The 13,166-nt window shown below is 53.9% G+C and overlaps 1 protein-coding gene across 1 annotated transcript in view; it reads right to left on the reverse strand.

The window, feature by feature from the left end:
- Window positions 1–13,166, reverse strand: part of INPP5A (inositol polyphosphate-5-phosphatase A) — a 173,641-nt gene that overhangs the window by 49,810 nt on the left and 110,665 nt on the right. The window contains exons 5-6 of the mRNA XM_082853914.1: window positions 8,602–8,665; window positions 711–814 (exon numbers count right to left, since the gene is read on the reverse strand). Coding sequence (XP_082710040.1) covers window positions 711–814; window positions 8,602–8,665 — 168 coding nt within the window. The remainder of the gene's footprint in view (window positions 1–710; window positions 815–8,601; window positions 8,666–13,166) is intronic.

A 13,166-nucleotide genomic window follows, 5' to 3' on the forward strand; every position in this document is an offset into this window, starting at 1 on the left:
GTTACGAGACTCCAAACACGCTGGTCGTGAGAGTATTCGCTGAAAATCCCAGAATCCAAAATTATGTGTGCAGCATAACGGCTACATAAAAAAAACTAGACAAAAAGGCACTAAAACCCAGAGGAAACACATGCACGCTTCCTGACTGTGTCTGAGCAGAGGGTGAGAAGTAACCCCGCACTTCCCTCTGCTGAAGCGCACAGGGTGGGGGCACCGGCTCCGAGTCTGCGGCTGCGCCTCTCTGGCCACACCCAAGGCTTTGCCAGGGAAGAGCCCGGGGCTCACTCAGCACCCTGGGGATGGGGAGAGCCCCCCGAGTGCCACTGTCCCAGCACGCCCGAGCTCTCTGTTCGGGTTGCATCACTGGCCAGATCGACCTGCTCACACTGAGGTTTGCTGGGAGGCCCCTGGCGCACCCCAGGCCCCAAATGAACAGATTATGGTTTTTCTGCCTCTCTGGGGGAAGGTTCCTTTGCCTGGAAACGATGATGATTAGAAAATTTACCTACCGATGTAACGATAAACACCACGGGCTCTCCCAACCCTCATCTAAGACCACCCAGATGAGCCCACGTGGGTTTCAGGACAGAATACTGGAGCATGACGGCAGCTGGGGGATCCCCACTGTGAAGTATGAAGATTTCACGTCCTAAATCCCACCTGAAAGTAAACGCACTAGTACGAGTGTGGCCGGCGGGGCCCCGACGTACCTCGGGGAAGTAGTCCTGCGGAAACTTCTCTTTCTCCAGCATGGGCGTGCTCTCCAGCGTGTCTGAGTAGATCTCCTTACCAGTGACTTTTTTATACTTCTTGGCTAGGAAAGAGCAGAAGAAGGACCCGGGGGTAACTTCAGTTCTTCTCCCCCTCCCCCCAGCTCAGGGCCACGTGGGGTCCCGCATCCCACCCGGGCAGTGCTGTGGAGGCGAGGGAGGGCCCAGGAGGCAGACCCGACGAGGGCCACGCCCCCAGGCAGGGCAGCTGCTCCCGGGGACGCTGTGGCTCGTGCATTCCCATCCCTGGACCTGGAATCTGACACGGGGTGTCATTACCCGCTCCAAGCTCCTGGCCTGCGGATTTACAGGGGCTAATTGGCATCCTCTGAGCAAAGTGCGACTGCATTTAAAAGGGCCGTGGAGTTACCGTCCATTCACACTTAAGACGAATTCATTTAATAACATGGATTTCCTCCTTGCATCCAGCCAACATCACTCCTAACCAGGGAAGGGGAGTCCTTACGTGAGACGGGGGAAAGGGATGAAGGCCAGGCACTCTGGGCCACCCGCCCCGTCCAGTGTCCCGCGGGCTCTCCCCGCATCTGGCTGACGTCCCGCACACAGGGCCTGGCCTGGTCCTTTCACACCCAGACCTGGGATCGTTCCTTTTCAGAGACCAATGTGGAGTTTAATGCACAAATGTGTTTATTCCTCAAACTCTTACTTGGCTGGTGGGTGGGAAGGCTGTCAGCCTCCCCACGAGATGCCGGCAGAGAGCCCAGGCAGCGGGGGGCCTGCCGAGCCGCCACGGGGAGACCCCAGCCCAGGTGGTCACCAGACTGCCCCCACCGGCTGCCGGAGCATCACCTGTCCCCTGCTCCCGGGCCAGGACACTGGGGTGAGGGTCCTGGGGTGTGTGGAGATCCTGGTGTTTGGGACGAAGGACGAGCCGTCCCATCAGAGTGTCTGTGGAGGTCCTGCTCCGCGTCCCACAGGCAGCCCCGCCTGCAGTCTCTGGGCTGCCTGCCCCCACGGGCCCACTGACACACAGACAGCACGTGACGTGGACCCCTCCCCCAGGACGGAGCTGCGCTGTACCCACTGCTCCTCTGACCTGGCTCCCAAACCACGGAGACGAGCCTCAGATGACAGGTGCAGCTGGCTCTGAGGCTACCGTCCCACCCCCGGGTTTGCCCATCGGGGGAAACGCAGGCGAACCCACGAGCCAGGAGGCTGGTGCCTGGGAAGGTGGGCACAGGCCAGTGTAAACTAATAAGGCACGAAGCCACGACCCGCTCATGACACCCACCTGCGGCGGGAAATGACGCAGGAGTGTGTTAACCACACGAGGCACTTAGTAGCCACCCACCCATCTCCGTGGAAGGACAGCATTTATCAAACCACCCCGCACAGCCGGCAGCAGGGTGGCAGGGGGGCGGGGGGGAGTGCTGTCTGCGAGGCACACCTGCCGTCACCGGCACCTCGCGTCCAGCTCCCCTTCGCGAGGCGGACAGGCCACCCCGGCCCCAGAGCGGGGCAGCTGACCGCTCCTGCTGACGGCAGGCCTGTCCCGCACAGACCACCCGGGGCGCCAGGCTGGCAGGCGGCTGCAGCCTGCTGTGTGCACCCGCCCGCCTCGCCCCTCCCTCCACCCCGCCCGGGCCTCCAACTCCCCTCCTGGGCCCTCCCTGCACCAGTGGGCACCAGGACGTCCACTGAGTGCCGTGGGGCCCGGCCAGAAGCTGAGGACGCGGACACGGGACGCAGACACGACCCGCAGAGTGGGCCTGGGCATGAGGCGGGGAGATGGACGTGGGTTAGGACATGGGACGTGGATACTCCCCGAGTGTGGAGGACAGGAGGGTGTCACCTGGGGGGCGGTCAGGGGAGCCCCGGAGCAGGGCGGAGCTGAGCCTGATGGAGGAGTGAGGGGTGGCCCTGGGCCCCCACGAGGCCTCTGAGGGTGACGGCCGGGCGGAGGTCCAGCCTCTGGCAGCGGCCGCCTCTGCCGGGTCCTAGAGACACCCCTCCTCCCGACATCCGGGCTCGTCCCTGGGAGGCGCCGAGCTGCTGCTGGGGCCACGCGGGCCCACCGTCTGGGCGCCCTGCAGGGGGTTCTTTATCCTTCCTTCCTACCCCCTTTGCTAACCGCCAGTATCGCCTGGACCTGAGAATAAAGAAAGTTCTTTCTAAAGGTCTGCTCAGGATGGGGATCCTCGTAGCAAAGGCTGAATCACCCCAACAGCCCACTGGGGGCATCGGGTCATGAGCTGCAGAGGGGTGGACGCCCCCCCAGACATCCTCAGGACGCATGGATGCCCACGGGGCAGACGCACCAGCCCTCGGTGAGCCAGGCGGGCACAGGTGCAGGACCAGCCCTGAGGCGTGGGCAGCCACCTGCAGGCTCCTGGGAATGAGGACAGGGCAGGGGCCGCAGCAGCAGGCAGCTCTGCTGAGATGAAACCCCAGTTCCCTTGAGGAAAGAGAAGGAGACTGGGGGGGTGGGGCAGAGGAGGCCTCTTTCTTAAAAATGAGCCTGTATTTGTAGAGCAGTTTGGGGATTACAGAAACTGAGCTGCAAGTGCAGAGTTCCCATCCGCCCCCCATGTTGGTGGGCTCGTACGCGCTAGGGGTCCCGACAGACACACAACGCCATGTATCCACCGCTGCAGTGGCATGCAGAGCACTTCCACGGCCCTAACCCCCGTGCTCCACCTGTCCGTCCCTCCCTCCCCCAGCGCCTGTCAACCAGCCATGCTTCTACTGTCTCCATCCTTTCCCCAGTCGTTGGCCACATACTGCAGGCGGCCTCCTCCAGTGGGCTGCTTTCCGTCAGGAACACACATTTTAGGTTCCTCCTAAAAGGTTCCTCCATGAGTTTTTGTATCTTGATAGCTCACTTTGTTTTACTGCTGAATAATATTCCCTTGTCACTGGACCACAGCTTGTTTATTTGTTCATCTGTGAAGGACATATTCTGGTACTTCCAGTTTTTGCTAATTACGAATAAAGTTGCTATAAACATTGCTGTAAAGGTTTTTTTTTTTTTTTTTTTTGGTTTTTGTTTTTTGTTTTTTTTTCTTTAACATCTCTGTTGTAAAGGTTTTTGTGCAGACATTAGTTTTCAACTCATCTGGGTAAATGCCAAGGGATGTGTAAGAGTATGTCTAGCTTTGCAAGAAATTGCCAACCTGTCTTGCAAAGAGGCTGGACGGTTCTGCATCCCACCAGCAGTGAGTGAGAGCTCCTGTTGCCCCATGTCCTTGCTAGCACGGCGTTGTCAAGTTTTCAGATTTTAGCCATTCTCATAGGTGTGTAGTGGTTTTAATTGTTGTTTTAATTTGCATTTCCCTGGTGACATGTGATGTTGAATATCTTTTCATCATGTTTATTTGCTATTTGTATATCTTCCTGGGTGAGATGTCTGTTCAAATCTTTAGCTCACTTTTAAATTGGGTTGCTTTCTTATTGTTGAATCTTAAGAGCTCTTTGTATATGTTGGATAACAGTCCTTTATCAGGTGTGCCTTTTGCAAATATTTTCTCCCATCTCTGGCTTGTCTTCTCATTCTCTTAACAGTGGCTTTTGCAGAATGTAAGTTTTTCACTTTAGTAAAGTCCAACTTAAAATTGTTTCTTTCATGGATCATGCTTTTGGTGTTGCATCTAAAAAGTCATCACTGAACCCAAGATTCACCTACATTTTCTCCTATGTTATCATCTAGGAGTTTTACAGTTTCACATTTTACATTTAGGTCTATGATCCATTTTAAGTTTTTGTGAAGGTGTAAGGTCTGTGACTAGATTCCTTTTTGTGTGTGTGGATGTCCGGCAGGTTCCAGCACCACTTGTTGAGAAGAGTCTCTTTGCTCTGTTTTGTTTCCTTTGCTCGTGTGTCAAAGATCAATTGACTGTATTTGTGTGGGTCCATTTCTGGGCTCTGTCTTCTGTGCCATTGATCTATCTGACTCTTCTTTCACCAACACCACACCGTCTTGATTGCTGTAACTTTATAGAAAGTCTCGACGTTGGGTAGTGTCAGTCCTCCGATTTCACCAACACCACACCATCATGATTGCTGTAACTTTATAGAAGGTCTCGACGTTGGGTACTGTCAGTTCTCCGACTTTGTTCTTCTTCTTCAATATTGTGTTGGCTCTTCTGGGTCTTTTGCCTCCACATAAACTTTAGAAATCAGTTGGTCAATATCCACAGAATAACTTGCTGGGATTTTGAATGAGCTTGTGTTGAATCTATGGATCAAGTTGGGAAGAACTTGACAATACTGAGGCTTCCTATCCATGAACATGAACTATCTCTCCACTTCTTTGGGTCTTTTTTGATTCCTTCAATCAGATTCTGTAGTCTTCCTCATGTAGATATTATACGTATTTTGTCAGATTTATTCCTAAGTACTTCTTTTTATATGTGTGCTAAGGTAAATGATATTGTGTTTTTAATTGCAAATTCTACCTGTTCAATGCTGGTATCGAGGAAAGCCACTGACGTATGATTATTAACCTCATATCCTGCAACCTTGCTTACTGGTACCAGTTTTTGTTGCTACTGTTGGTGGTGGTGGTTCCTTGGGATTTTCTATGTAAACATGTCACCTAAGAATTAAGACAGCCCCTTCCCATCAATAAGCCTTTAATTTCCTTTTTTTTTTTTTTGTCTTATTGTATTAGCCAAGATTTCCAGTATGATGTTGAAGAGAAATGGTGAGAGTGGCCATCCCTGCCTTGTTACTGACCTTAGGGTAAAAGTATCTAGTTTCTCACCATTGATTCTGATGTTAGTGTAGAATCTCTGTAGATATTCTCTATTGAGTTGAGGAAGATCTCCTCTATTCCTAGTTTGCGGAGAGTTTTTATTACAAATGGGTGTTGGATTTTATCAAATGCTTTTTCTATATCTAGTGATATAATCATGTGATTTTCATCCTTAGCCTGCTGATGTGACAGATTACATTAATTGATTTTTTGGACGCTGAATCGGGCTTGCATACCTGGGATAAATCTGAATTGTTCACAGTGTATAATTTTCTTATACGTTGTTAGTTTTGAGTTGCTAATATTATATTGAGGAATTTGCATTTTCTGTTCATGAGAGATACTGGCCTATAGTTTTCCTTTTTTGTAATACCTTTATCTAGTTTTGTTATTAGGGTAAGGCTGGCCTCATAGAATGAATTAGGAAGTTTTCCCTCTGCCTTTATTCTCTGGGCAAGATTGTAGAGAATTGGTATAATTTCTTCCTTAAATGTTTGGTGGAATTCACCAGGGAAACCATCTGGGCGTGATGTTTTTAAAAGGTTATTACTTATTGACTGAATTCCTTTTAATAGACAAAGGCCCATGCATACTATCTAGTCCCCCTTGAATGAGTTTTGGTGGATCGTATCTTTCAAAGAAGTGGGCCATCTAAGTTATCAAATCTATAGGCATAGACTTGTTCACAATATACCTTTATCATCCTTTTAATGCCCACAGGATGAGTACTGATGACCCCTTTCTCATTTCTCACACTAGTCATTTGTGTCTTCTTTTTTTCTTGGTTAGCCTGGCTCAAGGTTTACCAAGTTTATTGATCTTTTCAAAGCACTAGCTTTTGGCTTCTTTGCTTTTCTCTCGTGAGTGTCTCTGTTCAATTTCACTGACGTATAGGCTCCAATTTTATTATTTCCTTTCTTCTGCTTATTTTGGACTTCCTTTGCTCTTCTTGTTTCCTCAGGCTGCACAGGAAGGCTAGAGGAGGTGCAATCGGCTACCTCCCTCCCCCGTGGGTGAGGCCCTGATCAGACCCCAGTGGGCTGGGCTCAGGGTTTCCCTGCGGGCAGGCCTTCAAGAAGAACAGAGCTGTCTGGGCGCACTTCACAACAGCTACCTTCCCCTCCCCTGAGAAAGGTCTGGGGATTTTTCTTTCATCTTCGGCGTGAGAACGTGGTTAGCTTCCAGGAGGTAAAGCCCGTGACAGCGTAGGCCCTGAGCCTGGGTGCGCGTCCCCCGCCAGCTGCCCAGGCTCGGCCTGTCTTAGCGTCCTGACCGTGCGGTGCTCTCTGCTCAGTGGGCTCTGACTCTCTGCGCCCGTCTGTCTGTCTCCCCGGTTTGGGGGGCAGCAGTTTGCCCTGTGACCTTGCTCCGCTGAGGGACCTAAGAAGAATCACCCATTTTCAGCTTGTTTGGATTGTCTCTCCTGAGGATTGAGTGACAGCTTGCAAGCTCATCACGTGCTGGACCAGACACTGGAGTCCCTTTCATCCCTTTTCATCTCAAGTTTCTAAGTAGGAACACATTTGTTAAAATTCAGGCTGTTTCTTTTCAAAAGTTGATGCAAACTTCACAAACCTGGATTGCTTTTGCTGTAGTTCAATTCCAGGCAGAAGTGCGAGCCTCGAAGAGCCGGGGCTGTGGAGCGGGGGCCGGCGGCCCACGCCTGCCTGAGACCCCGGCCTCGCCCGCGCTGGGGATCCGTCGGCAGCAACACCTGCCACGCCACGCCCCGGGGTGTCTTCAGACTCGACACAGCCTCCCGCCAGGTTCGCCTGCTCAGGGCACAGCCGCTGCCCGTCTTATAATGGTTCTTGTCACTGATAGCATGGAGGTTTTGCTAGAGTCAAATAAATGTACATCGAAGGTACAGCTGTAAATAAACTGTGTACTAGCCAGGTACTTTCGGACGAGTTTGATTTAGTAATAAAATATGTCTGCAAATGGTTACTTGGAAGAAGGAAAAGTTCAACAGACGTGGCACCTGTGGAGCCTGAGGTGCAGGTTTATTAGAAGCGCAAGCCGTTCTGTTTCAGCTTCGTCTGGAGCCGCTGTGTCTGCACAGCCCCTCTGCTCACAGCTCCGCGGCCCGAGGACAGGACACTCGACGTCCAGTGTCTGCTAGGGTCATGGGAAGAGCGGCCCCAGCCCCGGCTCTCGCCAGGTCTGCTGGGCCACTCCAAGCTCCTCGGCAGGAAAGGCAGACGCTGCGTCTCAAGAGCAGAGAAAGCTCAGGCTACAGGGCCGGTGAACATCACCTGCTGGCTGGGACCCTGTTCTCAGCGCTGCTGGAATCACTGCTTCCCAACCTGGAGAGTGCGAGGCGTCTCCCGAGTGAGTGGTGGTAATGAACCTGAACAAACCGACACAATCAGCTGCTCCCACAGTTACCTCACCGCGGGAGGCATCTCAGATTAATGCCATCTGGCTCAACAGCCCAAGCGGAGCTCAGACGGGTTTACATGTAGCATGAAGAGACAACCCTGCGTGGAAGATAAATGCACACGCATCCCGCAGACTGAATGGAGCAGGGACGGCAACTCCTCAGATCAGCGGACAGACTCACACGCCCTCGTGTCATGAGCATCTTAGGTGACTCTTCCCAGTACAGACACACAGCGTTTACCCATTAAACACGGGGCTACATTTTCTAGCTTGCCACAAACATATGCTCTCGCCCATTTTCTTCTGAAATATGCTACCCTCCAGTTGTGTTTTTCATTTTTTTTTACTTTCTCACGTTCGACAGGTACACAGATACAAAACACTTCCCTCTCCTCTTGACTGTATTATAGGAAAGCTAGAGTCACCCGCCAGAGCCGTGAGGGGTGGCAGAGGTGCGGGAATGGGCTGGGACGGCCGCGGGCGGGGCGGGACGGGGAGGGGGAAGCCGCCCAGCACAGGCCGGCCACCTCGGCCTCAGAGAAGCCAGAAAGCAGGTGTCCTCACGATTCCCTGCTTAGTGACTGCGCAAACCCCTCGATCAAACCCAGACCATGCAGTGCTCTCGCAGGAACACTGGGTGGGAGGGACCAGGAGAAGCCAGACTAGCGGGCGGGGGGCGGGGGTCCACCAAGATGGAGAATCCCAGAAGACAGCAGAGCACGCATGGAGTCTTACCTTTAAAGTCAAACTGGGAGATGTTTTTTAAGGATTCGTGAAGAAAGTAAAAGCTTCCTAGTGCCTGTAGAGCAAACAGAGAAATGGAGTGAGGCCAGCACGGGAGCGTTTCTAAAGCAGTCCTGAGCGGTGACTAAGAAGCTCTGTGGGTGAGAAAAAGAGTTCAGCTCACTGCAGCCCAATCACAGCCCCCAAACTCAATAGTCAGCCGCAGACACTTCCCGACCCAGGACGCCAGGAGCGCCGGCCGCTAGCCAACCCCGAGTAGGCATCTCCCCTGTGGACGCACCCGCCCCGCCCCCTGCCGCCTCCCGTCTGCTGCAGGGTCCAGTGGTCCAGAGGGCGAGGGTCGGGGCAGAGCGGATGGCTCCTGAGTGAGGACACGGCTCCGTTCCGGGCAGCACAGCCTCGCCGTGGCTCCCCCTGCCCCTCGGCGGGCCAGCCGCCCGCTGCCCGGTCCAATCCCTGCTCATCCTTCAGGACTGAGCTGCGACCTCAGAGCCTCCGGAGCCACCGGCCCTGCCCATCCACGATCAACAGCACGAGCAGCCGCGGAGCGCCCGCCGGTGCCAGGAGCTGCTCTGGGCGATGAGTCGGCCCTGCTCGCCCCCCTCAGGAAAAGGCCAAAGTGCAGGGACCGGGCTGGGGTGGGCATGGGGCATCTGGCGCCAAAAGTCACTTGTTTACCTGGGATTCAGACTCAACCGGGTGTGTGTGTGCGCGTGTGTAGTTACACATCTTTTTCGTGTGTACCCATGTGTGTGACGGGGACTCAGGCATGTGGTCAGTGCCGACAGGCTCCCCACAGCACAGGCACAAAGTAAACGGAGCGCACCTGCTGCTTGCCGGACTCACCCATCGGGTCTCTGCCCCGAATCCTCTCTGAGAGGAGCTGGGCACCTTGGCGCACACACCCGAGGACCAGCCTCTGCTCTCTGTTCTGACCGCGGACAGTCAAGGTCCCTCCAAGAAGAGGGACGTGGGCAGTACTGGACCCTGGAAAGCTGCAGGACCACACCCACGAGCGAACGGATGTCTTCCCGTTTGCTTGGGTAAAGAAAGCACTCAGGAAATGCGTAAGTAAATAACGCAATTGCAAAGATTTGAACTATTGCCTCATTGGATGTGATAAAGCTAACATGATATTAAGAAGTTTACAGTAAATAAATGGAAAATCAATTGCCAATGCAGGTGCAGAGCTGTAACTCACAGAGTCAGAAAATCCATAATTAGCTCTAATGAATATTTCAAGTCAAAGTTCAACTCAACTTTTTCAACGTCTGACCGACTCCATCGATACAGTTCAGGGCCCATTTGTCACAGGCTGTGAGGACGGGTGGCGGGAAGCAGCCTGCCGACGGGACGCCGGCTCGCGGGTCCTCTGACCCCGCACCTGTCAGCAGTGTGTTCGTCATGTCTCAGAGTATTGACTCCTTGCCTGTTTTGCTAGAAACAATTAAAATACTTTTTACATATTTATAAACCTGACTGTCAAGAGTGCTTATTAATTCTCCATTAGCGAAATGCAGTCCAGCCGCTCCTGTGTCCCCGGAGCAGCAGACACAGGGCGGGCGCCCTGACCTCTGGCAGCAGGATGGCCTCAGGGGCGGCCTCACCCCGCGGCTACGGGGACCCAAGGCCAGAGTTCTCGCGACAGGGCTCTGAAGGGGTGCTGGGTGCGGACCGGATCCGGCCCGTGTGGCTCCTGGTCCCACCTGCCCGGCTCCACTGGATCCTCGAGGGTCTGCAGTGCTGCGAAGCCAGTCCCCTGCCTGGAGCAGGTTGGCTAATGGCTGACGGGACCACAGGCCACACCTGGGCGCTCGTTTGCCTGAGGGAGCTGAGCTCTGAAAGCTGCAGGCCGCTCTGCAGATACACAGAGCCAGGGCACGGGATGGGGCCGCAGGCAGACGTCCCCCACGCTGGACAGGAAGCCACGCATCCGCAGACGTCGGCGAAGTGTGGATTTGCGAAGGGCACCACGGACGGAGCCGCCGCCCACCCGCTGCGGGCCGGGGACTCACCGGCAAAAGCTACTGCTTGCAAACACCCCTCCACCTTTTATTTGCAAACTGATCAGACATTCATTAACCGATCATTTCTGCGCCGACGTTAGCGGCCCAGGTACAGGTTAGCCCTCGGCCCCCACGTCCAGTTGGCTTTCAGACAGTTCCTAGCCCTCAAGTCAAATCGACTGAGCAGGAAGGGGCACAGGAGCGAAATGTTCTTCTCCGGATGCAATGAAAGAGGAAACCATACACGTGCTTCTCGCACTCGACCCCAAGGCGCTAACAGTGCCCCTGAGGGCACCGTGGGAACAAGAAGGCCAGGTCTCAGCTCCCGGGGCGCCTGCAGAAGGGAGCTTCCCTCCTCCAAGTCCCAGGGAACACCCACCGCCATCCCCCAGGCAGGGGGCTCCCTGAGAAGCCAGCTGCTGTATTCTAGGACAGGAGAGGGCGAGCCAGGGGGTCACACACGGCCTAGGGCCAGGGAATCTGCCCAGCGGGAAGGCCAACTGCCTTTAAATGCAACACAGCTCCTCCCGGAAGGCACTGCATTACATTGTTTCTACGGATAAAGCATTTTCAACATGTCATTTTTTAAAAAAATAAAATAAATGCATCTGAGAAGACGATAAAAACTTCCTAAGACACAGCTGATAACTAATGCTCAAGCCTGCAGCAACCACAGATCGGGAGCTGCTCTGCGTTAGCATCGATGGGCGTGGATGACTCACGGCTGGAAAGGCCCCTGGGTTTGGAGGTTATGATGAACCCCTGACATGTCACCTGCTCCATCCTGGGGAGCAGACAGCGCCCCGTGGACACAGAGCCCCCAAAGGAGGTACGGCCCTGCGTGTGCACACGCGCTGTGGCGTCAGGGAAGCAGCTGTGCTCAGCTCAGCACTGACATTCCAACAGGATCAGACGCAAACATCTCCACCCTCGGAGAACAAAGTGCAGGACGCGAGAGGCTGTGATGGGGACCCAGCCCTGGGGAGTGATGGGATGTGGCTGTGATGGGGACCCAGCCCTGGGGAGTGATGGGATGTGGCTGTGATGGGGACCCAGCCCTGGGGAGTGATGGGATGTGGCTGTGATGGGGACCGATCCCTGGGGAGTGATGGGATGTGGCTGTGATGGGGACCCAGCCCTGGGGAGTGATGCGATGTGGCTGTGATGGGGACCCAGCCCTCGTAACATGGGGGACCCGCAAGTTCTGAGCACACAGCCATGGGGAGACGCACAGCTCCACGGCCTCACAGCGAGTTTACGTCCAAGGGAAGCCGTGCATAAACACACACACAGAGCTCTCTCTCGGAAGCTGGGGCTCTCAGGACACACGCACGGGAAGGCAGGCGGCGCTGCCCGAAACACCAACAGACCCAGTGACCAAATGCCTAACAAGGTGAAGACGTACTCGTGCTCCAGCCCTGCAGTGGAGCGCTGCGCAGCAAGAACAAGCAAACCGCGCCGAAAACCACACAGGGGCTTCGCGATGTGGAGAGACGGAAGCCCCTGCCCCTTCACGGGGCGCGGCGCCCAGGCAACAGACACGATCAAGAGTGTGCGTTTAAACAGAACGAAGGAATAAAGTGATCGGCACAGAAGTCAGCATGGGGGTTATGGGGGGGGCAGGGCACTAAGCAACTGCTCTAGAAAGGCCTTAGGTTGTGTGGGGGCTTCCAAGGCGTCCGCTGTGCTGGACACTCCCAACGCAACTGTCCCCCCAGAGGTGGCTGCCATCCTCAGTGTCGGTGACCAAGGTCAAAGGCACCCCTGGAAGGGCTCAGAGCCTTCACCAACTTTATCTGCACCATCGTACCTACTCCCTCCTCAGGAACTTGTTTTGATGACTGTAGCTTTGTAGTACAGTCTTAAGTCAGGGAGTCTGATCCCTCCAGCTCCATTTCTTTTCCTCAACATTGCTTTGGCTAAGGAACTTGTTTTATTTTCCATTCAAAGTTCTATCTGAGAAACGTTCGATGTTGCAACATGTAACATTAGCTTATTTTTAATGCTATAAGATCCAATATACAATAATACTGAAAGTTATTTATCCAGTTTTGCTGTTGGACATGAAGACTGCTTCCAAGGTTTTCACTATTAGAACCAATACTAAAATGAACATTGCACGGTGTCCTTGAGCACATGGGAGAGATACACACCCGCGTGCATTAAATGTGCATGTACGTGACATGCGGCTGGGGGTTCTGGGTCACGGTGGATGGGCATCTCCCACACGGGTTTCTACACGGCGCCCAGCAGTGCCTGCTGCCCCACACCCTCGCCAGGACCTGGTGCCGGCACACCTGGATCTCTGCCAGCCGACTGCGGTAAAATTACACGTCACTGTTGTCTTGTTTGCATTTTCCTTAGACTCGTGCCGCTGAGCACCGCTTTTTAAGAGGAGTGGAAACTTGGGTTTCTCCTGTGAACACCTGATTCTTATCCTTTGCTTATTTTCTAGTTCCCTTGTCTACTACTTGTATTACAGAGAATTCCCCCACTCTTTGTGGCTTACCTAGTCAGTTTTTTATGGTATCTTTCATGGAATGAAAGCCT

Source organism: Leucopleurus acutus (assembly GCF_964270905.1).
Source record: "Leucopleurus acutus genome assembly, chromosome: 14".
Classification (NCBI taxonomy): Eukaryota; Metazoa; Chordata; class Mammalia; order Artiodactyla; family Delphinidae; genus Leucopleurus; species Leucopleurus acutus.